Here is a 26,406-nt window from a genome sequence, read left to right as displayed (position 1 = left end):
GCTTGGGGTGCCCACCTGGCAGGAAGATGCATTCAGGGCAAATAGAGCCCAAGCCAAATGCATCTACATATCAACCAGAAAGAAATGCTAGCTGTTCAGAATGCTCTGACAGCCTTCAAGAACTTACTTCATCCAGGACAACTACTGATAAAGACGGACAACACCACAGTTATGTGGTACATAAACAAGCAGGGGGGTACCCATTCCTACCCCCTTTGCAGACTAGCCATGGCCTTGTGGAACACAGCATTGACTTACCAAATAACATCTTCAAGCTCAATTCCTGCCAGGAAAGCAAAATACTCTGGCAGACGACCAAAGCAGAAATCTTATGGACCCGCAGAAATGGAAACTGGATCCACAAATCTTCAGCATGTTAACACAGAAATGGGGAAGCCCAGACATAGATCTATCTGCTTCTCCCCAAAACTATCAGTTGGATGAATTCTGCACAAGAACTCATCACAAAAAAACATGGAAAGTGGATGCTCTATCCTTCAGCTGGAAAAACCTATCAGGCTATACCTTTCCTACTCTGCCTCTACTCTCCAAGGTCTTAATAAAAGTCAGACAGGAAAAACCAAAAATAATTCTAATTGCTCCGGACTGACCTCGCCAACACAGGTACCCGCTTCTAAGGAATATGTCACACCTTCCTCCGTGGTACTTGCCTCAAACACCTCTCCTGTTGTCTCAGCAGAACTATCAAATTCTGCACACTCAACTCCAAACTCTGAATCTTGCAGCATGGCTTATCAACTAATTTTACCAACCACATCTCTCAGTAAACCTGTGATGGATGTCATTTTAGAAGCCAGAAGGCCTAGTACTAGAAAATCTTATGTTGATAAATGGAAGAGATTCTGTGCTTGGAGCCAAGCACAAGGAATAGACACAGCAAAGCCCAATATTCCTCAGATTTTACAGTACTTAACTGAGAGGCTTGACAAGGGCCTATCTTTTTCTTCAATAAAAATCCATGCCTCTGCCATCCGGGCTCATAACACAGAGCCTCCCCTCTTTTCTCATCCACTGCTAAAACAGTACCTCAGAGGGGCCAAAAATTTAAGGCCTCCCAGGAGAGCATCAGCTCCTACATGGGACCTCAATTTTGTGCTGGAAAACCTCACACTGCTTTCTTTTGAACCAGCAGCTACTGCGGATATAAAATTTCTTTCCTGAAAGACAGCTTTTCTTTTGGCAGTCACTTCAGCTAGAAGGGTTTCAGAACTACAGGCTCTCATGGCAGTGGAGCCTTTCATTATTTTTTTACCTGGACAGGGTGGCCCTCAGGACCAATCATTGTATTATGCCTAAGGTGGTAACCAGTGTGGCTCTTAACCAGACCATTCACCTGCCAACTTTTTTCCGAAATCCGCAGAACAAGGGGGAGTGGATTCTGCATTCATTGGATGTACACAGACAACTAAGATTCTACTTAAACAGGACAAAATCTCTCAAAGTCTGAGCAACTACTGGAAGCATTTGCTGAAGGATCAGAGGGGAAGGTAGACTATTTCTAAATGGATAAGCCATTGCATTTGTTTCTGCTACTTGCACCATGGTAAACCTGTGCCCAAGGGGATCAGATCCCATTCCACCAGGGCTGCCTCTACTTCAGCAGCTTTTCTCAGAGGGGTCCCCTATCAAAGACATTCTAGAAGCTGCTACTTGGAGCTCAGTTCATACATTCACAAAGCACTATCATTTACCTCTCTTCTCTAAATCCAGGGCAGGCTTTGCCACTGAAGTCCTGCAGGGCCTTATAGCTGCTCCTAATGCCGTTTAGTTCCATCCTCCCATCCATAGCTTTGGGATTCTACCCAAATGTAATGACTGCAACAGTGAAACATGAAGAACATAGTACAGTTGTGTACACTTACCATAAATGTAGATGTTCAAGTGTATTCACTGTTGCAGTCCGGATTACCCATTCGCCAGCCCCCTTTCTATACCTTTTCTTTCCTTCACTATACTCAAAAGCCTTTGTGGTGTATTTGCTTTTAGTTGAAGGTAAATTTTATGTTTCTAAAGTGCATTTATATATTTACAGTTTATATATTTATTTTTGCTCCCCATTTGGGGGGCACCTGACATCTGGGGCAAGAAAAAACTGATTCAAATGGCGTCGGCTGCATATTTTTTACCCCTGACGACCTGACGTCAAGGAAGAGGAGACAGCAACTGACGCAGGACCTAAGACTTTGTTAGTCAGGCCGACTGAGGGCAACCTGCCCGAATACCAGAGGCTTAGTATTTCTGCGTTGGTTGCTGTCGCTTCAGGACTGACATCAGTTCGTCAGTAGTATAAATTAAGGTAGCCAATGCCATTACATCAGTCTTTCTTGCTGTGGAGCCCGAAGCAGAAGCAGTTCACATGAGTGCTGGTCAGCAGCTACCTGAGTTTCGTCTACCGAATTGAAATTGAAGTCTTCTAAAGCTAAGTACCCCGTTGGAGATTATTTTCTTGCACTAACCGATGTCAGAAAAAGTTAATAACTCTTTCGCCTATGGAAAGCAAATACCACACCAGACTTCCATTCCTACTGCGTCACTTGTTTAGGTCCAGACTACGACGTCCCCTGTTGTAGCTTCTGTGCTTTGTTCAATGCCAGAAGTATCTGTCATCGGGCCCTTATTGTAGCCAGATATTTTCGCTTACAGTCCTGATATGGCTTCGGTAAGCCATCCGACAGCAGATCTTCCGAAAAAACATAAAGATAAAGACAGAGACAGACTGCAGGTTCAAACCTACCGACGATGCTTCTGTTAAGCTAGTTGTCAGTTCTCCAGTCCTCAGTGAGGCGCTTTCGCATCCCCTGATGCCAGCTTCTGTGGATTTGCAGGCCACTACCTACACATATGCTGCAAAACTCTAAGGATCCTGTAGTCGACTCAACCTTGGATGGGTCCGGAGCCGTAGAGCAGACACCGGCTTCCGAGGAAGTCCTTCGCACTACCGATTCTCAACACAAACCAATGTCTTCTTTCGCGACTGCCATTCTTTCAAAAATGACCGAGTATCTTAGGCCCAAGGTACGAACCACACCCAAGAAACTGACATCCCACTCTCAGGCACCTGCTTCCTTGCCTCAGTCTCAAACGCTTAAAATGGTGGAAGACCTTATGTTGATCAGTGGAAGCCAAGCTACCCCCTCCAAAAGGAAAAGAGGTCTTTCCCCTGTAGTTTTGTCTGAACAAGAGTTAGATGACCCTAATGCATCTGAATATGAAGCATGCAATCCCTCTCTACTTATGAGAATTCTGATGCAGAGGATTCCATTCCTTCAGCCTCTCCCCCAGAGGATTTTTCCTTTGGGGAAACCCTGCATACCTTAAGGGAGCATTTCCAATGTGAGAGTCAAGACTGCCCTCAGTCTAAAAAGAGACTGAGGAAATTCCTAGATCTTCCACAGCACAGACCCTTGATCATCCCCCCAGTCCTGGATGTTGTGGAGGATGTTTTCCTGAAATCCAGCTTGACTCTTGACACCCTCCTTCCTGCACCCCGAAAACCAGACAGGTACCACAGAGTCTCTGACTCTCACAAATTTCTTTTTAAAAATCCTACTGCTGACCCTGAGGTAATTTTACAAGGGCCTAAAGGGATTAAAGCAACCTCTGATAAGAATCCCACCCCCTCAGATAGGATTCCCGAGCACTAGACAGATGGGGTAAAAAAGTATACACCTCAGCTACTCTTACTATCAGGCACTAAATTGTCAGTTCCATATGCTAAACTTTCAGCAACATACCCTGGAACTCATCAAACAAAAAATGTCTTCCTTTCCTGCTTCTTGGGCAAAATCAAAAGAATTGCAAGAGTTAATGCATTCTGCAAGTCAAGTAACAAAACACACCTTGCACTGTGGTTTTGACACCTTAGAAGCTTCTTGCAGGGCAGCAGTCACTGGATCTGTCATTAGAAGGCATGCATGGCTTAACGAACAGCCCCTGCCAGACCATGTCAAATCTAAATTGTTGGATGCCCCCATGCACAAAGATAACTTATTTGGCACTAAAGCAGAAGAGGTCTTAAAAAAGATGGAAGAAAAAGCAAAATCTATGCAAACAGTTAAGGATTTCTTGCAGGTCCCGCCTCCCAGATCCAGCAGGCATTGTCCAACCAAACACTGATCCTTTCTTGCTCCCACTAAGCCAGTCCAGCCTAGGCCCTGGGGAACCAGACCCTCCCAGACAGCAGCCACAGGGAATGCAGAGATCTAAGCAGTGGACTACCTCCACTTCAAAACCAGGGAGTAAGAACTCACAATGACTCACCTCCCTCACCCCCTCCCTCTGCCCACCTTCACTTACCCCAGGAGGAAAACTCTCCTTTCACGCAAGCACCTGGGCCACCATTACCAACGACCACTGGGTTCTGAACATAGTGTTTCAGGGATACAGATTTTCCTTCCACACCCTTCCAACCCCAAAAGGGCTCCCAGATCTACCTCCAAACCAGTGGGCAGAGGCTCAAAAGAAAATCCTTTCCCTGCTTTCTATGAGGGCAGTAGAGCATGTTCCTGCAGAACAGATAGGCCAAGGTTTCTACTCCAGACTTTTCCTGGTGCCCAGAAAAGAGGGCACCTGCCCCCCCCCCAATCCTCGCTCTATCCATTCTGAACACCTAGAATAAAAACTGCACCAAAAGCTCACACACCAAAGATTTTATTTAAACAAAAAAGTAAGCGCTTTTGCAACTAACCAAATCGCTTCATCAGACAGCTAGTAAAATACTATAAAACATTTAAATAAGTAAAAGACATGTCAGGTGATTAGCACTGCTAAGGTCATTTGTTATAGTTAATTAAAAAAATGTCATGATTAGTTAAATTAAAAACACATGAGTGCTGTGCATTGTATAGCCTTACTAAGCTCTTATAAAAGTAGAGAAAACATTTCACATAACAATAACACTGCACATAACAACAAGTTAACCATTTCTGTATATATCATACTAAATATTAAAGCTTCCAAGGACAGGTTGCTAGAATTTATGTGGCAATGGACGTGCTTTAAGAAAAGGTTTAAGGGAAGCAATGCCATTCAAACCTGGGGGGGTTTCAGCATTAAGCTTCAGTATCCATTCTTGCTCAGTGCTTTCTGTGTGATTCTCAATGTCGCCCCCTCTGATGTCAGGATGTATTACTTGTATCACAAAAAATTAAAAAAATATGTGTAAGATCTTCGCAGCTTACATGATTAGCTAATGCACTGCTGTCTTTCTTATTTTTGATGCCCCTAATATGTTCAAGCACTCTATCTTTGAACATTCTATTCGTTTTTCCTACATAAAATGAATGGCAGGACACACAGAAAGAGAAGTATACTACATTAGAAGTTCTGCAGTTGGCAAAGCATTTGCTCTTAATGTTAAAGCCTAAAGATGGATGGGTATAACTGGTACTAACATGAATGTGTTGGCAGGCTATGCAATGCTTGCAAGAAAATGTGCCAAAGCGATCATTTTTACCAGTATGCTGTGATCTCTTTTTATTGCACAGATGCTGTTTCACTGAGATGTTATTCCTAAACGTAAAAGAGGGGGATTTTCCAATTTTGTCTGTCAACCCAGGTGTTTCTTCTAAAATACTCCAATGTTTTTTAATGATGTTGGTATATTCATTAATATCACTGGAATATTGCATAATAACTCTAAAACCATTGGTGTTGCACTTCAGTCTCTGCCCTGAATCCAAAGATTGACCTTCACTGAGATATGGTTTGCATCTGCCACTGCGTTGCCTCCAGGCTTCAGTAATGGCACTGTCAATTTCTTGTGCACTATATACTCTATCTAAAAATTCTTGTTTAGCTACTTCCAGAGCTAGCTGTGCTGCTCGGTCGTCACTGTGTAGTCTCAAAATCCTATAAACTTGTACTTTGACAACGTTCTTAGAAATGTGTCTAGGATGCATGCTGGACCTGTGCAACAGAGCATTTTTCCTTGTGGGCTTTCTGTAAATGCTACTATTCAGTTTCTTTTGTTCTGATTTTTTAACTAATAAATCTAAAAAGTTAATTTCACTGTATGAACATTGATAAGTAAATTTCAAAAACCTAGTAATATTGTGAATGTATTTGACACATTCATCCAATTCTTGATTGTTTCCCTCCCACAGAAGGAAAATGCCATCCACAAATCGGACATACCAGAGAATGTGTTCAAAAAAAGGGTCTCTCAACTCTCTGGCAGACCAATTAAGCAGAAATCTTCTGGGCCCACACGAGTGGCAGCTCAACAGAAGAACCTTCACCCTAATAACTCAGAAATGAGGCATGCAGAAGGTCGACCTCTTTGCCTCCCACACCAACCATCAGCTCAGCAAATTCTGCACCAGGGAGCATCACTGCATGGTTTGGAAAGTGGATGCTCTGTTCTTCCCCTGGGTCAATCTGTTGGTCGGTGCCTTTCCTCCACTACCTCTTATCCCCAGGGTACTGCTCAAAATAAAGGAGGAAAAACCAAGGACCATTTGTATAGCTCCCGACTGGCCTCGCCAACACTGGTACCCCTTGCTGCGCAGCATGGCATCTTCCTCAGATTCCAAATCTCTTGACCGAGAGGGAAGGGGAATTCAAGCATCCCCAATTGCAGACACTCAGTTTGGCAGCTTGGCTTATTCCCTAGCCTTGAACCAGTCTGCCAACCTCAGTAAATAGGATGTTAAGTTGTCAATCTCGCTTCATTCTTGCTGGATGGGTTCGGAGCCGATCCTTGGCTCCGACTCAGCCTATACCAAAGCTCGAGAGCTATTTACCGGCTCGAGGCCCTCCCTATATCCCACAATGCTAGGCGTCCAATACCCAGATCTCGTTTGCCGCTTCAGCTGCGAGGTTGCGTTTTTACCGGCTCCAGGTCGTATAAAACGTTTTTACTAAGTTTTTATTTAGATATAAACAGCTAATTTCTTGTTAGATATTTCTCCTTTAGTGTCCCCTTTCTGATCCCTTGAGAAATCCCATTTAGAAACTCTGTTTGCTAGTAGTTTTCAGAGTTACACCCCCACCCTCTCCCTCACCCTTTAGGGTAGAGTTAGTTTTTTCTTATATATATTTATATTTATATTTCTACTGTATTTCTTATAGCAGTATTATTACTACTATATTTTGTAGAGTTAGTTCTAGTGCGTGTGTGTGTGTCTTTGTAGTGTGTGAGACACTAGTTTCTTTTTTCCTTGGTACCCTGTTATAGTGTTATTATGTCTAAGGATACTAAGGTCTCAGGTTTCAAGAAGTGTGACTTGTGCTGTCAGAAGATGTCTCTGACAGACGGTCACACTTCTTGTGTGTATTGTTTGGGCCCCCTACACCTGCAGGACTCTTGTTCGGTCTGTCATGCCTTCGGTCCGAGAGTCCTGCAGGAGCGTAGGAACAAACTTATCTTGAGGGGCTTACTTAAGCCTGAAGGGTCCCCGACTAAGCCTTCATCGGGTAAACCCTCCAAGCCCGCCAAACCGTCGGCTCCCTGTTCGGAGCCGTCGCCAAGCGGAGCTGCTGCCTCCTCGTTGGTTCCGGCTGGAACCGACACTTTGAGATCTCCGTCGGCTCCTGTTGTAGTGTTGGAGCCTTCTCTGAGCTGAAAACGCTCGAGATCTCCCTCTTTGGAGTCTGTTCATTCGGCTGTGAGATCTCGGTTACTACAGTCGGAGCGGAGCCATAGGTCACATTCCTCTCGGTCTTCCAGGCTTTCTGATCACGACCTCGAGAGGGTGGTCAGTAGACTCCTAAAGTCGCAGGCACTTGCCCAAATGTTATCTAGCCCTTCTCAACAGACTGTGGCTATCCCTACATCTTCTACAATTCCTCCTCCGACTCTTCCATTATGCTCGGAGCCGGAGCTCGTTGGAGCTCGGATCGTCAGTACGTCGGACCCGATACCACACATTTTGACTCCTTCGTTGGCTCCGATCTCTTCATTGGTTCCGTCCGTGGAGGGATCCGGGTGCCGAGACTCCCTCGTCGGCTCTGAGGGGGCGAGTGGCATCGGACCCTTGTCCGACCCCGTTCTCCCTCTCGGTGCCTCGGCGTAGGTGAGCTCGGCCCCGACATCGGCCTCGGAGCCGTCACTCTCGGTGCCGGAAGGAGTTCTCATCTCTTCAGAGCGGGGACCTTCCTCTCTGCCCGATAGGGGCGCCTTCGAGGTCATGAGCGTACTGACTCCTGGGTCGGACCCACGATCGGCTCCTTCGGCTCCTCCCCCCATGGTGCCTACGTCGGTCTCTGTTCACCCTCCTGACCCCAAGCGTGGAGAACAGATGCTCCAGGATGACCCATTGGGTGTGTCTTCCTCTTCCGAGGCCTCCCCTGATCATTCAGAGGAGCCCCCTCGGAAAAAAAAAATGTAAGAGGAAACATGTTGACTCCCCCGAGTCAGTCACCTCAGACACCAATTTGGAGGATTCGGAAGGGTCCCCAAGGTCCCCCTCTGAGGATGTCTCCTTTTCAGACATCCTTGAGATCCTTAGACAGAGGGGGAACTGGACTGCCCTCAACCCCTCCGAGGACTAGTCGGTGTACCTGGACGCGTTTGGTTCTCGCCCCTCCACCTCCTGGGTGTCTCCGCCTTTCGACCCACTCATGAAGGTGGTGGCTCGGAAGGCGTGGACGGCCCCGGACACAGTGGAACCTACTCCCCGTAGGCCCACAAAGTTTATTACAGCCTCGTCCAACAAACAGTTTCTTACGAAGGGTGTCCCGGTTGATGCCATGGTGGTTGCAGCAGCCACTAAGAAGGAGTTGGCTGATCCTTCTGTCCCTGTCCATCCACCTAATAAAGAATCTAGGACAGGGGTCTGCAACCTTCACTATCAAAAGAGCCATTTTGGCCCCTCTCCCACCAAATAAAATTCATCGGGAGCCACAAAACCTATTTGACCCCTAAAACGAAGATAACACAGCGTATAACGTTTTATATATAGTTATTATCCTAAATATAAAAGAATTAAGTTTATAAGAGCAATATTTAAAATCCATCCCTATTTTTGTTCCTTTGTTGGGATTGCTCCATCACTGTCAGTGTGTGTATGTGTCATATGTCTCAACATCTTAGAACAAGAAATCTGGACAAAGCCATAAATAGTGGGGCACAAAGGCCCAAAATTAGGGACACTTGTTAAATATTGCTCTTTCAAACTTAGAAAGTTGATAGAATAACATATTTTGCATTAGCATGAATTTTCTGAAGGGCATGAAGTCTAAAACTCAAATGTCTATTTACTTTTTCTGACTTCAGCCCTCAACGATTTGCCAAAAAAACACAATTTTATGAGAAACAGACAAAAATATGAGGCAAAAGTCAGGACATTCTGTGAAAATCTGCACAGTTGAGAGGTAACTGTATGTATGTGGGTGTGTGGGGGTGTAAAATGTATGTTAACAGAAACCATGTTATTCAAGCAAGTTTATAAGAGCAATATTTAAAGTCCATCCCTACTTTTGTTCCATTGTTTCCCTTTACTAGTGGCTCTGTCCAGTTTTCTTGTGGTAATACTTTGCACGGTATGGAAACCTTTCAGGAGATGCTGCTGCTGCCAGAGGATTGCTTGCTTGTTCTTTGTGATTGGAATGCATGGGAACAGAAATCGTTTTATTCTAGCAAGTTTCTAAGTTTATAAGAGCAATATTTAAGGTCCATCGCTCAATCACTCTTTGTGTGTGTGTGTATTTTGCGGTAGAATGGCCATTTTTCAAATCTACAGGGAGCCACTGATGAGGGGTGTAAGAGCCACATGTGGCTCTAGAGCCACAGGTTGCAGACCCCTGATCTAGGACAATGGACAGGTACAGGAAGCGGATGTTTTCTTCAGCGACCTTTTCCATGCGGTCGCTGAACTACTTGTGCCATTTCACCCACCTTCAAAGGGATATCCTTAAGGAATTGGGTGATACCCTTCAGGATCCGTCTGCTGCTGGGTCTCAGGATAAGATTAACTCCCAGCTGGCAACCCTTAACTCCATAGTTAACTCCTCCATGCGGCTCATTTCGTATGCAACCGATGGGGCGAGTAGGGCCGCAGGCACAGGTGTAGCCTTGAGACGACATGCCTGGATGCGGTTGTGCAACTTTGCTGACCCCTTCAAGGCGTCCTTCACCAACACCCCCTTCAGTGGTTCGGCTTTGTTTGGACCACAGGTGAAGGATACACTTACCAGGTGCGAGCAGGAAGGCAAGACTCTCTCTGCCGTGGGAGTCCGTTTTTCTACCCCATCTAGACCATACCCGAAAGGTCAGAAGGGTGGAAAAATGTGGTTTCGCAAACCCCAGGGAGTCATGCCTGACACACGTGGCGAGTTTCCCTCCAGGGGCAGAGGAGGGAACAATAATAGATTCCGCCCAAGAGGCAGAGGGGGTCCGCAGAATAAGGGTAGCAGGGAATCTTTCTCTGACAAACCCTTCCAGCACCCCTGAGGGGCTGCCCGACTGTCCACCTTCGGAGGCAGTTGGGAGAAGATTGTCACTGTACCCAGAAGCCTGGCAACTCCTCACACAAGACAAATGGGTACGGTCTATCATATCTGAGGGTTACAGAATTCCTTTGGTTCCACTGTCCTTAGGAATACACTCCCGTGAGCCACCAAGGATTAGGGTGCTTGGGATGCTACCTACGTGTAAGAATAAATAGTGAGATTGAACAACTTCACATAAAGAAGTTAGGTACTTACCATAACGTTCCATGTGAGTTGTTCATCTCACCTTTATTCTCACCCACCATCCCCCTCCAGGGTCTTGAAGAACGGGTAGACTTTGGGTCTGGTAGTCTTGTTCTGAGATTCTTACTCCAGCTGGAGTATTTACTGAGTTATTCTTGCTATTGCTGAGTTCAGCAAACTAGATCTGGGGAAGGACAGAGAGCATCATGGGATAGGAGCCTGGCCTCGAGCTACTCTGAGATCTTTAGCTAGTAAAGTGGCCGACTCGGAGCCAATGGCTCGGCTCCTTACCCACGTGTAAGAATAAAGGCGAGATGAACAACTCACATGGAACGTTATGGTAAGTACATAACTTATTTTTTTTCTTAATAGTACTATTTTTATAGTGCACGATTTTCTATGCATGCTGTAAAGTTGTTTTTGCAGTTATTTTGGGTTTTTTTGTCTTATGTATGTGTAAAAGGTGGGGATACTATTGTAATCAGGTGCGTCTGTTTTTTCCGTCTCCCTTCTCTTCTCTCTTTCTCCTTGTTTAGTTTTAAGAAATGTAGGCACTGCAGTTTAAAAAAAAAGTGTGGTTAAAAGAGCATGACAAAAGGAAATTCAGTGTGCTTTTTCTCATTCTTGCATAGAGAATGACTGGATTAAGGCCCTTAGTTGATCTAGTAACAAGTTTTAAGAGACAACAAGTAAATGGAAAAATATTGAATATTATAAGGCTTTTTTCTAGCAAAGAAATGTATGCTTTGTAGCAATTCGGTATTTGGTTCTGATGTCTCCAGGAGACATTCTGATAAAGAGAAATGGCTAGGAGATAATGTTCTGTGAAAGCATTTGGGGCTATAAAGATGAGACAAAACCAGACAGCACTTAGGTGAAGCACAGGCTGCACCATGCATCTTAGCATGGATAACCTGTCTTTTCAGTTAACTCAAGTATGAGAGTGTGGCTATTAGCTTGTAAAATTTGTTCCTGTTAGGAGGGTAAAAACTTCAGTATTTGAAGATGTACATAGTTTTGTGTGTTATTATTAAGTTAATAGGTTTTACTGGGATATTGGAGGTATGTTTGTGTTTTTGTTAGAGGGCTTTCAGTAAAACAAAACATTTTGTAAGATGTGACACAGGGTGAATGGATATGACAAGAAACAACTGTATAAATGTTCAGCCTGCCAAATTGTATATGTATGTAACACAACAGCTGGAACTAGACTTTTAACAAAAAAAGCTGTTATACGTAAAAGGTAGGAATAATAACTTTTTAATGCAGTGATGCTTTCTGTAAAGTCTTTAAATGTCAGTGGTCTCACAGATAAATACAAAAAAGAAAGAGTAGTGAATTATATTAAAAACGTAGAATGCAAATAGCTCTGCTACAGGAAACACACTTGGAAAGAACTGAACATGTGCATTTGATAAAGGTTTTCAGGATGGTTATTCAATGGAATGTCTGGGACAAAGGAAAAGTGGAGTACTTATATTAATTGCAAGAGGAGCTCTAATAGTGATAGAAGAAGATAAAAAAATAGATAATATTGGTAGATTTGTAGTACTAATGGGCTACTGGCAAGGTAGGAGTATTACACTGGCATGTATTTATATTCCATTTCAAACTGCTGTAATGGAGCTTAATAAAATTCTGGGAGAAATAATCAGCATTCAGCAAGGAGTATTACTTATAGGTGGGGACTAGAATTTGATTTGCAACAGTGAAGATGTGTCTGGGGGGCTCAGAAGGGAAATATAACAAAGGAAGTCGTTTTTTGAAGAAATTTATGAAAATATTTGGCATGGAAGATGTGAATTCAGTATTAGGGATTCGGAGTGAATTTACATCTTATTCTCCAATATATCCAAAATACAAAATCTGGGTTAGGCTAGACAGAGTTGACATTTCACAGGAACATCTGCATTTAGTTGAAGGTCTTGACACGCATCCAGTAACTATTTTGGATCATGCTCCAATAATAACTAAAATAAAAACACAGGGTAATGAAATAAAAATGAGACCCTGGTGCTTTCCCATCTATCTGTTGAAAAGAGAGGAATTTAAGGAATGGGTAGTGTAAATTATTCAGGAGCTATTAGGGAAGATAGAAATTTCTTCTTAAATATAGCTAGGGAGTGGGATAAGGTTAAAGTGGAGTTTAAAAATAGGCTGGAAATTAAAGAAAGGGAGATATGATTAAGAATTAACAAGAATTATTTAGAAGGACTGACAAATGTTAAAGTATTGCAAAATAGGGGGAATCTCACAGCAAGAAGAGGAGCAACTGCAGAATGCTAAACAGAAAATAAGGGATTACCTCGATAATATGCATGAGTTTAGAAATATTGCTGTTAAGCAACTGCTTTTTGATAATAACCTTGGAGCACAAAAAACATTTAGCACAACGACTTAGGCAACAGAAAGTAGAAGGGGCTGTTGCCAAGGTTTGTTGCCTACAACAAGGAAGATAACGAGATCATGTAGAAGTATTAGAAATATTTCAGAAATTCTGTGAAAGTCTGTATAAAGCAGAGGAATGTGGAAATTAAGAAAAGGTACAAATGGAAATGTTTATGGAAAAATGAAATATGCCAAGGTTAGAGGTAGACGAGGCTCAATTACTGACAGGATAGGAGGAGATGAGGTAAAAATAGTGATGTATAACCAATCTACAGGAAAGCCCCCAGGAATAGATGGCATTCCTGTAGTAGTTTGGAAGCTAGGAGGGGAAATATGAAAGATATAGAAGGTTTTGTTTAACAGTATTTTAAGAGGAGGAGAAGTACCAACATTCTGGAAGAAAGCGGCGGTAGCTATAATACCTAAAGAGGGTAAATATCCATCAGATCCAGCTTCATACATGGCCATTTCAGTACTAAACCATGGTTATAAAGTGTTAGTCTGTAATGGCTAAAAGACTGGCAAAAGTTTGACCATTACAAGGAAAATTATAACAAGGAAGTGGAAATTGATGCTCCATCCTTTACTGAATTCCTATCTCTACTAAGAGGAACAGCTAATAAAGAAACCAAGATTAAAGAATTGAGAATTCATCCAAAGCATTTTATTAAAAATCCTCGGAAGAAAGTATTAGCTCTCATCGGCACTTTTCAGTTGGATCCTGAATCTTCGTAACGAGAACTAGAAATCATCCTTTATTTACTTATTTACTCATCTAGGACTGTGTTGATTATTTATTTTTCAACCTTTGTGTATAGTATAAATAGTTTTCTTTCCATCCTTTTACTTATTATTACTAGCTATTTTGACTGTTAACCATGTGTTATTTATTATCTTATCAAAAATAAAAAAACCTTTTGAGTAAAAGAATGACAAAAGTAATGCCAAAACTGATAGATATGGATCAGTGTGGTTTTGTGGAGGGGAGGCAAACATTTGACAACCTTAACAGAACATGGATCCAGAGGGAAGCAGAATGCAAGAAAATACCACTGTTGTTGGTGGGTCTTGACGCTGAGAAGGCATTTGACAGAGTAAGCTGTGACTTTATGAGCAGGACAATGGAAACATTTGCATTCCCTGATAAAATTATAAGGTTGATTAGGAAGATGTATGAGGGATTGAAGACAAAAATTAAAGTGTGTGGCTTCCTCTCTCTGATAACTTCTGCTTGAGCAGAGGAACCAGGCAGTGGTGTCCTTTTTCCCCTTTGTTGTTTGCATTAAGTTTAGAACCATTGACAAGGAAAATAAAGGACTCTTTAATTCAATGAAATAATTGGTATGGTAGTCAAGAAAAGCTGGCTGTATTTGCAGATGATATTATTTTATACCTGATAAAACCAGAATTGTTCTGCAACATTTTGAAGCAGTTTCAAATCTTTTCGGGATACAAAAATAATGAAGCTAAAACAAAGACAATAGTGGTAAATTATGTACCCACACATGAATTGGTTCAACAATATCAATATTTATGGGGACATGATAAAATGAAGTATTTGGGAGTATGGATTAAAATGATTCTGGTGTAGAAGCCATGGATATGTGGGAAGAGACTAAAGAATTGGAAGCTCTGTTATATGGCTGTGAATAGTAAGATAGAAGAAGTTAAAATGTTTTAGTCCTTTTAGTATTATACACAGGTCAAGCATATTTTTATCAACCAGAGGAGAAGTTGTAGGTAGCAGTTAATAAAGAGCTGAAGGATTTTATCTGGGAGGGGAAGATGGCAAGAGTCAAGTGGGAAAATCTGATTCTTCCAGTAGAACAGGGTGTATTGGGATTACTCAATTGGATGGGGTATTTCAGAGCTACACAGTTAAGGCTCCTATACATAGCACAACCAGAAACCTATATTTCAAAGTGGAAAATGGCGATTGTGAAACAGGGGGAAGCTCAAGAAACAAGGAGAGACTGGGATTTTGGATGCAAACCTTTCAGAGTAACAGCAATCATACGGAGTATTATAGCCATAAAGTAGCCAAAAGTGTTCTAAAAACCTTAGTCAACACAGGAATGGAGAAAGGAAGTTCTGCTGATAGGGATGACAGCAATTAGGGATACAGACAATACGCAAGAGGGGGCTGGAATTTATTGGAGAAAACTGGCAAAGGAATCAAGGTAGTGGGAGCAAATAACTAGAGAGGGAAAGGTAATAGAATGGGAAGATGCCAAGAATTTGTTTGTACTGCAGGTTAGAGATTGCCTTCCCTACCAAGGATTGATGTAAAAATAATTAGCAGAGGATGTAAAATATTGCATGATAACTGTAAGAATCAGTCAGAGGAGGTTAGAAAGGATTGGTAAGAGAGATTGGCTAAGCAATTCACAAAGAAACAATGGGGGATATATCGTTTGTCTCCCAAGTATGCAACAAAATCTAGAAGATTTAGGATTTTTACTTGGAAATTTTTACATAAGATATTTTAATACCCCAAGTAGACTCCAGAGAATTTTCCCCATGTAAACAACAAATGTTGCAGGTGTGATTGGGGAGAAAGAGGTAGTTGGGAACATATTTTCTGGGAGTGTAATGAGTTGGCAGACTTTAAAGATTCCCTGCAGACAACTCTGTCAGATGCTGGGTGAGCAAATTGGTGTAACTAGGGAAATTATTTTTCTGAGCTATGAAACAGAATCGGAATTGTCTAGACATAGGCCTTGCTGAGTCTAATTATAGTGGCTGTCAAAAAAGCAATTACTAGAAAATGGACATCAAAGTCTAAATTAACTGTACTAGAAGTAGTTAATATAGTAACAGAGAAAGCAACTGGAATTGGGATCTTTAGAAAAGGGTAGGAGCAAATTACATAGGAAAAAATGGGAGTTGTGGGAACAATACAGGGGAGGAATGAGGTATAAAAGTAGGCAGGATTTGAATGAGCTATGTAATGTTTGGCTGACAATGATTGGGTAGATTATAAGTGATGTATAATGTTTGCAACTAGGATTATGTCAGTATGACTTGTTTTCATTTAATGTATGATTGCATATGTCATAAGTGATACTTATTAAATATGTTTCTTGTTTAATTAAAAAAAAAGGAGCATGTGTGGTGCACTGTCAGGCAACACAAGGGTGCCATCACACAGCCTGTATACATCCCAGGTACTAGACCCTCTTTTGCCATTACCTCACATATGACAAACTGCACTGATTTGGTTTTATTGACGAACTGTGCTTAATATGACTTCTTCTATGTAGATGACACTTCGGAGCTACATTGCTGCCTTCACCATGTTCTTGGGTGATATGTTTGTATACAGTATTTTTTTTTTTTTTTTTTTTTGCTCATCACCAGTATTGCTTCCATTTGCCTTGCCTGACTGTGTCAACCTTGTTGTGTCAGTGTTTGGCTGCACTGTGCATTATCGGTATGACTTCCTGATTTCGTTGTAGTACCTTTTTTTTGCCTGGCTGAACCTAGGTGAGTTTTGTATGCATCTGCTAGGGGACATCATTCTTGAATGCTGAGTGTCTATTATGCTGCAGTCTTGGGCATTGCCCAGCCATACTAATGGTGTTTGGTCACTCTCATTTGCAGTATCCAACAGCGTTGTACTTTTTAGTGCATAGCATGGGCATTGCAAGTCTGGCCCCATATGATCGCTTGTAAGTCATGTTTGCATCCACTTTGTCTATAAAAATATTGAACATCCGCATGTAGCGAGAACACACACACACACAGACACACACACTGAGGTTGTATTTCAGTGGGTGCTCAGTACACCATTGCTGTGGATGAATTGTTGCACTTGGTGGACTGTATATGTCCATGTATGGCATACTGAGTGCATACTGACAGTTGTGTGATCTCATGTTTTGAGTCATATGATTCTCAGTTCTGTAGATAAAATGCTGTGTGCATAGAGTCTTGTAAGCTACACTAAGGACATTCATGAATCAATTTTCTGGTGTTTACTGAGCCACGTGATCTTTCATAGTGCTTCACTTAAATTTTGTAAGTCTTGAATAACGCAAGACCTAGGAAAGATGTACCCCTGCTGAATTATTTTGGAGGAAGCAAAGTAAATAGTAATAATTAAGTAAATAAAACATTTGGGTCAGTTTTCAACTTCCCAAAATGTCTCAACATGTGAAGAGATCCGGTTTTCAGTTTTGATAGGCTGGAAGCAGCAGTGCTGTAACTTCTCATCTGGAGTGGTGTTTTTGAGAAATACACTTACAAAATGCTGCAAGAACTTTTACATTTTAGTTGACCAGTAATTACAAATTGGTACACAGGACAAACGTTTAACATCCTCAATACTGCAGGGACCCAGTGGCCCAGTTTTAATCAGTGTCTGTTGTGCATGTTAGAGTTATTTTGTTTAGGACTAGAACCAATAACCTCTGATTTAACCTGTTTCAGGGAGCATGCTAGCTATCTGAGTTATTGAAATATTTGCATACAGTATTTTTGAAGCTGCCTTTGATTGTAAGCTGAACTTAAGCAGGAGATTTATCTCTCTCTTTTTTCTCCCCCCAGCATCCAGAACTATACTCCAAAAGTGGGAGAATATGAAACATTCCAAGCAATTCGTAAGGCTTTCAAAGTTTGGGAAACCGTTGTACCACTAAGGTTTCGTGAGATAGACTATAGTTTGATTCGTGATGGTAGTGTCAAACCTGCTGACATCATGATCTTCTTTGCTGAGGGCTTCCATGGCGACAGCACACCATTTGATGGGGAAGGCGGGTTTCTTGCGCATGCCTACTTTCCTGGAGTTGGAATTGGAGGGGATACCCACTTTGATGCTGCCGAGCCTTGGACTATTGGAAATGCAGATCTGAATGGTGAGGAAAATCCGTGTCCCTCTATTAACCTCCCAGAAATATTTCTGGAACAAACAGGGCAACAATGAACGACTTTTGAGAAACCTATATCCTTTAGTCACCGCAACAAAATCTGCTGGTAAGATCCTGAGATGTGGAACATACCATTTTGGGTAGAGAAATCTCGGGTCTAAATCAGAACTTCCTAATCTTATAATAAGGCCCCATAGGTGTTCTAGCATAGATCAGAAAAAAATGCAGACATACATAGTAACAATATATGACATTAGAATGCACTTTACAAAAACAGTGCTAAAAAACAGAGCCCTTCCTTTCTAAATTTTTTGTCACTAGAAATTGATCCTTCTAAGCTGATGCCAATCTGTTTGTCAGCTTTTCCATTGGATGTTAATATTTCTGCCTACTTTTTCTTTAGCCACTGATTTAAATTTCAGCCTGTGGTGTGCCATATCACCTATGGCAGTCTTCTTGTAAGCCACGAGCCCTAATTTTCCTTCTTAATCCTGCAATAACTGTAATTTTTTTTCACACTTGTGCAACTGCCAGTGTGTTTCTTCATCTTATCACTGTTAGTCTTATAAGTGTTAGTGGACATTACATTCAAGATTAGGAGTATCCTTACTTTACTGAAGGGATTGTGTACCATATGGCTACGCTAATTACTTCCATCTGTCTACATTCAGCGAGTAAAGCTTATCTCAGAGTTATAGTTACTGATATTTGAAAGGTAAACACCAAAATAGGGAGGAAAATCATCATCTCAAGCACACCCAAAGTTAGTCTTGTATGATGGGGGAACAGTTGAAAGGTTTTTAGCTTTCCTGTATTTGTTGCTTACTTTATGAAGTGCTTGTACACTTGAAAGATAAGCCCTTGTTGACTGTGACATCAAAGTAAAATATGGAGGACTAGATTTACTTGAGTCTAATTTTTTTTTCTTTTGTTGTAGTTCTCATTTTTTTTATCTTTTGCCTCCTTAAGCTCATTTTAAAATTAATGTGACAGTCATTAAAGACTTCTTACAGTAGTTCCAGTTTAATTTGTTTCTATCTTAGTTTTTCTCACTCAGAACAAAGCATTGCTATTTTTTGACTCTCCTACCATTTGAACATTTTTACTGTTTTTTAAATATTTTATGCTGTTTCTTTTTTTTTCACAGCTGAGATCATTGTCCGTGCAGATTTTTATACAATAACATTTCTAGAGTAAACATCTACAGCCTTAAAGAAACATATATCTAGTAATTCCAGGTGGACCAAGTGGTTGTGTCGGGTTCAGGCGCCTAGGCAGCGAGACATTTCCCTGTGGTACATTTGACTGGGGACACATGGCTGAAGTGACATTCAGCTGCAGAGAAATATGGCTGTTTGCAAATTCCCTGTGGGCAAAGAGAAGCATATACTTGCCATGCCCACAGCTTTAATAACCACATGCACAGGGGGAAAACAGGGGGAAAAAAATGTCCGTGGTCCCCAAGGGAACATGAGATAGCAGGCAATATGGTAGGCATCAGCAGCAGGCTGGCCAGAGGGCATACCAGTGGCAGTAAAAATGCAGTGCACAATGGGCAGTGCCTTTATAATTGGAGTGTGTGGACCACTATCCCCTTCACAGTGTCTAGGAAACATTACCTAAAACGCATACTGGAGCATAAATGTGACTACAGTAGCCTGCAAGATTTCCTCCATGCTGTAGCACACTTCTACATGTTGTAGTTATATAAGTATGTACTGTACACTGAGCACAGCACTCATTACTTCTTCTGCTGCCATGCATTTGGCTATTAAAGCTGTGAGCATGGCAGTGCGTGCTTCTCTTTGCCCACAGGGAATTTGCAAACAGCCATATTTCTCTGCAGCTGAATGTCACTTCAGCCATGTGTCCCCAGTCAAATGTACCACAGGGAAATGTCTCGCTGCCTAGGCGCCTGAACCCTAAGTAAAACTATACCAGTATTGCATATAACCTTTTTTTTTTTGTGTGTGTGTGGGGGGGGTTAAATACTTTATAGCTCAACAGGTATGGTACTCTTCCATTTTATATGTATATTGTTGGGTATGTTCAGAATTGAAATATGGCTTAGTTACTCAAGTAATGTGATTTCTTATTCTACATCATAATTTAAGCTAGAGGTATGTCTCTTTTGTGGTGATGCCACGCACTTTTGAAGTGGACATTGCAGCCACTGTAGCAGTGTGTTAACTAATTGCAGTTACACATGAACCAGTTGCAGGGTCATCCCTGAAGAATATAAGCTTATGAAAAAGACAGTCTGTGGTAGTGGAATCTGCAGATGACCTTTTCAAATACAGAGCTGCAGTTTAGGGTTTAGCAAGCTGCATGCAGTTCTCAAGCTGCACAGTTTGCTACATTTCTTTCATTAATTCTAGAAACAAGCTTGAACAGGTAGAGATGCATGGTTTATGGATACAACACAAAGTCATAATTAACTGAAAAAAATTGCCAAACCGGTTTTTCCTTCAGTGGCAAAGACCCTTGTACCATATGATCAGTCAGCAGTGTCTGCAAGTTGGCAAGTTGGAGAAAGAAATTGCCTTCCTTTCTTTCAATAATTTTTTATTCATTTATGATTCAGTGTTGCATGAGTCAGCATTTTGAACAGCTACTATGACAACAGCTCAGAACTCTAATGTAGTCCTATCAAAAGGATATTGTTCAGTCAGTGTAACATCGGTTATTCTGAAACCTGAAGTTGAGTTTTGCAGAAAAGTATACAAGATCAAATTGCATGCAGTATTATACAGTGGTGCATGTGTCTGCATTTCTAGAAATAAGGAAAGGGATGCTATAGGTAAGGCTTATTGTCCTGTGGAAAAGAAGTCATTATTGTATACTTTTTCAGTAAAACTGTATTTTGAGTGTTAGTTTAGTCAGTCTGTGTAAAACTATATCACACTCAGTTCACCTTAGTTTGGAGTTAATGGAAAACTTCGAACAAGAAGCAAAAAAAACAAAAAAAAAAACATAATGTACATCCTAAGTAGCTATACTAATGGATCTTTAATTTCTATAATCCAAAATAACTTCAGTGGTGACTACCATACCGACACTGACTTTTGTCTTGTTTCAGTTTCTTCTTCTGGTTACCCAGATTCATTGAGTGTCCTGTGTAAAATAGATAGTTCTCAGAGTAGTACAGTCCCTTTTTTTTTTTTCCCCTCCTGTGTGAACTAACCAAGGAGCAGAAAGCAATGCTTTCTGATTTGCATATGATGGAAAGCAGTTTTCTTTTGTGTGTCTCTGTACTTCAAATAAGGTTTAAGTGGAGGATGACCAGTTTTGAAGCTGTCTATGTTTTGGAGTTAGTTGTATAAAGCAGAGTGTAGTATGGGATAGTCCTGTGTCTAAAGTGTGTCTAGGATCTTTGTCACCCCCCCCCCCCCCACACACACACACACACACACCACAAATGCTAAGTGCTTTTGCTTCTATTGAGAAGACTGCTTAATGTGTTATAAAGTTGTGATGAAAGTTGATTGCAACAGGGTTCAGAAGCTGCATTCTTAAGAGCAAATTTGTGTGTGTGTGTGTGTGTGTGTGTGTGTGTGTGTGTGTGTGTGTGTGTGTGTGTGTGTAAGCTTGATGGAAATTATTTTGCAAAGCCAGGCTGGTGATCAACCAGTGACTTAGCAGAAAATGAGAATAAATGTTAAACTCTTGATCATTGTTGCTAAGTGTGTACCGCAACAAACATTTAGGGTGCAAATTGGTTTTGGTTGAACTTATAATCCATGTCAATTTTTTGTCCTTGTTCTGCAGGTAATGATGTCTTTTTAGTAGCAGTTCATGAGTTAGGTCATGCACTTGGACTTGAGCATTCCAATGACCCTTCTGCAATCATGGCCCCTTTCTACCAGTGGATGGATACTGAGAACTTTGTTCTTCCTGATGATGACAAAAGAGGAATTCAGGAGCTGTATGGTAAGAAAGAGATTAACAGCTGTGGCTGTGTATGTAAATCTTTGCAAATATATATGCAGTTACATTTTCTGCTAACTGCCAAATGATATTTGTATTGCATGCTGTCCCTTACATTAAATATGTATATAATAAGTAGAGCATGAAGAATCTGCTACCATTTACTGGTAGTTAAAATTTTATTTCAATAAAATGGATCCCTTGTGTAGCTGTGTCATCGTTATAGCCTAGTATTGCATGCCAATTCCATTTTTACATGTTTTTGCTTCCTTCTCTCTGTCAACTTAAGTTTATGCTTATGGCTCATTCATCCTCTTCACAGCACTTCACATCAACTCATAGGAGGTGTTGAGTGTCTCATTTTCCAGAAGGGGTTTGTCTTTGATGAAAAAAATTAAAATAGTAAAGACTGTGGTTGAAGATACTTAACCACTTTCATGTTAGTTTAATTTGGAAAAGTTATCGTATGTCAGTTTAAAAAAAAAAAGTTTCAACCAGAAATACTGAAATGAGGCTGTATTCTACGGATGCTTAGCATGTCATCTGTCTTGGTGTGTTGCCTAAGCACCAACATCATTTATTCAGATAACTGGTAAAGTAGTGTACACTGGTGATCCCTTGCAAGTTGTCATTGGATTGTAGTAACAGATTGCTTCAAGCAGATGGAATGTTTTTTTTTTTTCTGTCCTCAGTTACTATAAGTTATTTAATTACAGTTTATCCTTGCAGGACACCAGATACAAGAATGTGAATAGTGTTGGCGGCATACGTTACCCACAGCAACAGGTGTTTCGTGTGTGCATGTGTGCATATGTTAGACACACACACACACACATTTTTTAAGAATTGTGGTTTGCTGTGCACCTTTTGAATGCTATTAATCTCATAGCAGAGGAGTGCATTTTATCTTTCTGTTGATTTCAGAAGTGTAAATGAAGTAATCCATGTAGTATATACATTTTTACATACTTGATTGTGTGAAACTGATATATGTTACTTGGTGGATAATTACTTTCTCCTTATCAGAGCAAAATATCAGAGATGTATTCTGGTAAGAGGCAGTTGTTCTAGGGGTGTAGTAAGAGGGAAAGTGAAATACATTTCCTTTTTGCCTCCCGTCCTGCTGACATTAAAGCTTTCCTCCATTGAGTCCTGGGCTACTGTGTTGCTTGTCAGTGGCAGAATGGTTAATAACTCTTTAGAGTTAACAGGAGGGAATTGCCATCTAAGCAGATATAAAAGTTGAATTACAGCCATCTTTGGACCACCAGTCTCCCCTGCAGACATTTTCCTTCCTTATGTGGCTTGGCAGCCCCTCTCCACTGGGTGTCCCAAGTGACAGCTGATAGGTCTGAAGGAAAGAGCTGATATCAATACTGACTTTCCTGTAAAAGCCTTAAAACCCTCTTAGTAGCTCATGTCCCCCACCTCCCTTGCCACTTCCTGGAGGACCTGCAGAGAAGCAGTCACATTTGCATACACTGCAGATTTTTCAGTTCAGTCCGTAACCCACCCTGATGGCTGATGTAAACATTCTGAAACTGAGGAGTACTACTTTCCCACCTGAGCTGCTCCATCAGTGCCAAACAACTTGTTGAACCTGGGTTATAGTCAGGTCTTTATCCCTCAGTGCTACAGAGCCAGGTATGTGAAAACTGAAATACTTTCCAGAAAAAAAAAATCATCAGACTTATATTTATTTAAAATTTGTTTGACTTTTTCACAGTCAAATGAGGCTTAACCTAGTACAGTAGTGTACTGTACTGGGATATTATATGTTTACTAAACGATCTAAAATTAATTTTCTTGTTGTATTTCATGAAATAAAATAATTAAAAGACAGCCCAGATATGGGTTTATTATAGCTTCACAGCCTTACTGTTGCAGTGTTTCAGGCACTAGAGTCATATAGCTTGGAAACGTTTCATTATTTTCCCTTTATAGTAAGTGTCTGTATAGTCCTTTTTTTCTCATAATTGTGTACATCAAAGACTTAAATTATGTTCATATAATGTAAGAGCAAAAACTAATATTTTTCTGTTTGTAAGTCTGTTTTAAGTATCAGAAGTCTTCTTACAAAAATTACTAGAAGCTTTACACTGACTCCATAATTTAACCTGCAGCTTTTTCATTGCTCTAGATTTAAAAGCACAACCTAAATGGAGACAGTACTTATACATCCAAAAGACATTGTCCAGGTAGAAAGTTATTTCAGAAATCTTAACATGTTATTGGCACGAGCCTCCTGCAGGTGCTGCCAACCTGTCTTACATTTGTGGTTCTTTAAACTGTAGAGTGCTGCGCACACCTTTTTTTTTCAGGCTGTAGGTTGCATTACATTTTCCTGACTATATCTTCATTGAGCTGATGTTAAATTAGGAGTAACATGTATATTTTCTATAGAAGTGACCTCTTTATCACTGCAGAGATGACAGCACAAAAATCTTAGTGCTATCATGGGCCAAGCTGGGCAGTATGCTGTTTGTTAATCCTTAAGGGTAGCATCACAATTTTAAGTGACCACGGTGGTGGTGCTGCAGTAGCGTTGTCGCCTCACAGTAAGACGCTGTCCGGTTCGATTCTCAGCTAAATCGTCTTCTGCGTGGAGACGTGCGTGAATGGACGTACCTTTGTTGAAGGTTGTGCATCAGGACTGGTAACTCGGCACGTAAAAATCAACTACCAGTCATTAGCGGAACGGAGTTCCGCTGTGGCGACCCCTAAAAGCCGAAAGACACAACAACATGGCTAGTTCCACAATGTAAAGGTTTTGGCTAATATGGCTAGCTCCACAATGTAGAGGTTTTGGCTTATATGGCTAGTTCCACAATGTAGAGGTTTTTGCTATGTTTGTATGCCCTAGATTAGCTGGCTTTGATTAGCTGCATTGGAGCTGGAGAGCTACTTTTTGAGACAGAGATTTGATGTAAACAGAGATGTTGGCTTGCCCACCCAGAGGAAAGGTGTTGGTAAAGTCCCAAAGGAAGGGCTCCATTTGGCAAAGGTGATGTGCTGTAGCTGTTAAAATTTGGTACTAAGTAGCACAAACCCTCAATGTATGTAGGTACTCTAATTGTAAATTGTAGGGGTGTAGAAGTATGCATTAGAACTCCATCCAGCATAGTTGGGCATTGTACCAGTATTTCTGGCCAATAGGTCAGATGTTAAAGAACATAAAAGAATTCCCATAACTTTTAACTAGTTGATAGCTGTGATTCCTGGCTCCTGTGTCCTTCACACAATGTCCTAGGTGCTTCATTTTAAGAGGAACAAATCAATTAACAAGGAAAGGAAATGTCCATCTTCATGGGAGAAATGGGGCCAAAGGTAATAATTTAGAAACTAATCTGTTTTAGATGCAATATGCATCCGAGAATGCAAGTTTTAGTCCTTGAAGGTTTCAGCATTGTATGCCATGTATAGGCAGCAGTTGCATGTAACTTTTTACCAGTTTGCTTTATGGCTGTTTGCTGTAAGAGATGCATATTTCCCTTTTTAGAGTAGGGAGTGATTTAAGTTTAAATGCAGTGCAATTTCCCCTTCTTAGTCATTAGGGAAGAGAGCTATGCAGTGAGTTTAAATAATGCATACATATGTGTTATTAACTGCTTTTTAAACTAAAATCTGATACAATGTGGTCTGTCCTCTGTCACAACAGAATAAAATAGACAACACTTACCAGAAGAATGGTGATCATTTACATGAACTTTTTTTTTCACAAATAATAAGGAAAAGCAGTATGCAGCTCTTTGTCAGAGCCATCCCAAAAATTGCAGAGATCTGTAGACATAGTACTCATGGTGAGTGATGGGAAAGGAGGAGTGTTCTCAGCAACCTGGCAAGGATTTATTTGCCAAGCAAGCTGAAACACCTTTGTCACTAATCTGTAGTTACAGGGGCTGGATCAACTTCGTACATATCTACCATTTTCAGAAATACATAACTTTTGATACTTAATCCATTTATTGACTTTTTTCTTGCTGGCTTTCTTGGCGTAATTGTTACAGCATATTGAAGTGACTGGGGAACTGTTGCTTTAGTCAAAAACTGATAGTTCAAAAGTTATTTAAAATTATGATCTGAAGTCCATTTTCATCTCCTTCAACTGATGGGACTTGAATCTGGTCTCAGCACTTCCAAACTTGTGGATCTTGGGCTCCCGACTCCTCCCCTAACCATAATCCCTCTCTGTTTCTCCCTAAATATCTCAGCTCTCATTTGCCACCTGAACCGAATGGTTGTATGTTTCTAGGGCTCTGATTTCCAGTTCTTTCTTGACAGTAAGTCAACAATTGTTTTGTCCTTTTATTAAGCCTTTAGGCTTAGACTTCCTTTTCTTCACCTTTCCCTACCCTTCTTTAGTACTTATGCAAAAAAAAAAAAAGTTCTTTCTCAAACTTCATCTCTGTAGATTTTGTATGTAGCTATATTTTACTTTTAGATTAGTATTGTTAGATAAGGCTTTTAGAATCCTTAAGGGTTTACTGTTTGGGTATTTTTGATAGTGCCTTGTAGCTGTAAGTTAATACTTCTGTGTGAAGACATTCTAGTTAAACTTTTAATACTG

The 26,406-nt window shown here is 41.0% G+C and overlaps 1 protein-coding gene across 1 annotated transcript in view; it reads left to right on the top strand.

The window, feature by feature from the left end:
* MMP14 (matrix metallopeptidase 14) overlaps window positions 1-26,406 on the top strand; it is a 282,841-nt gene that overhangs the window by 100,850 nt on the left and 155,585 nt on the right. The window contains exons 4-5 of the mRNA XM_044057971.1: window positions 17,593-17,900; window positions 21,681-21,842. Coding sequence (XP_043913906.1) covers window positions 17,593-17,900; window positions 21,681-21,842 — 470 coding nt within the window. The remainder of the gene's footprint in view (window positions 1-17,592; window positions 17,901-21,680; window positions 21,843-26,406) is intronic.

The sequence above is a fragment of the Protopterus annectens genome, chromosome 16.part0 (assembly GCF_019279795.1).
Source record: "Protopterus annectens isolate FY-2018-M chromosome 16.part0, PAN1.0, whole genome shotgun sequence".
NCBI lineage: Eukaryota > Metazoa > Chordata > Ceratodontiformes > Protopteridae > Protopterus > Protopterus annectens.
The sequence above is the reverse complement of the archived record's forward strand: the minus strand, read 5'-3'. Positions and strand labels throughout refer to the sequence as shown.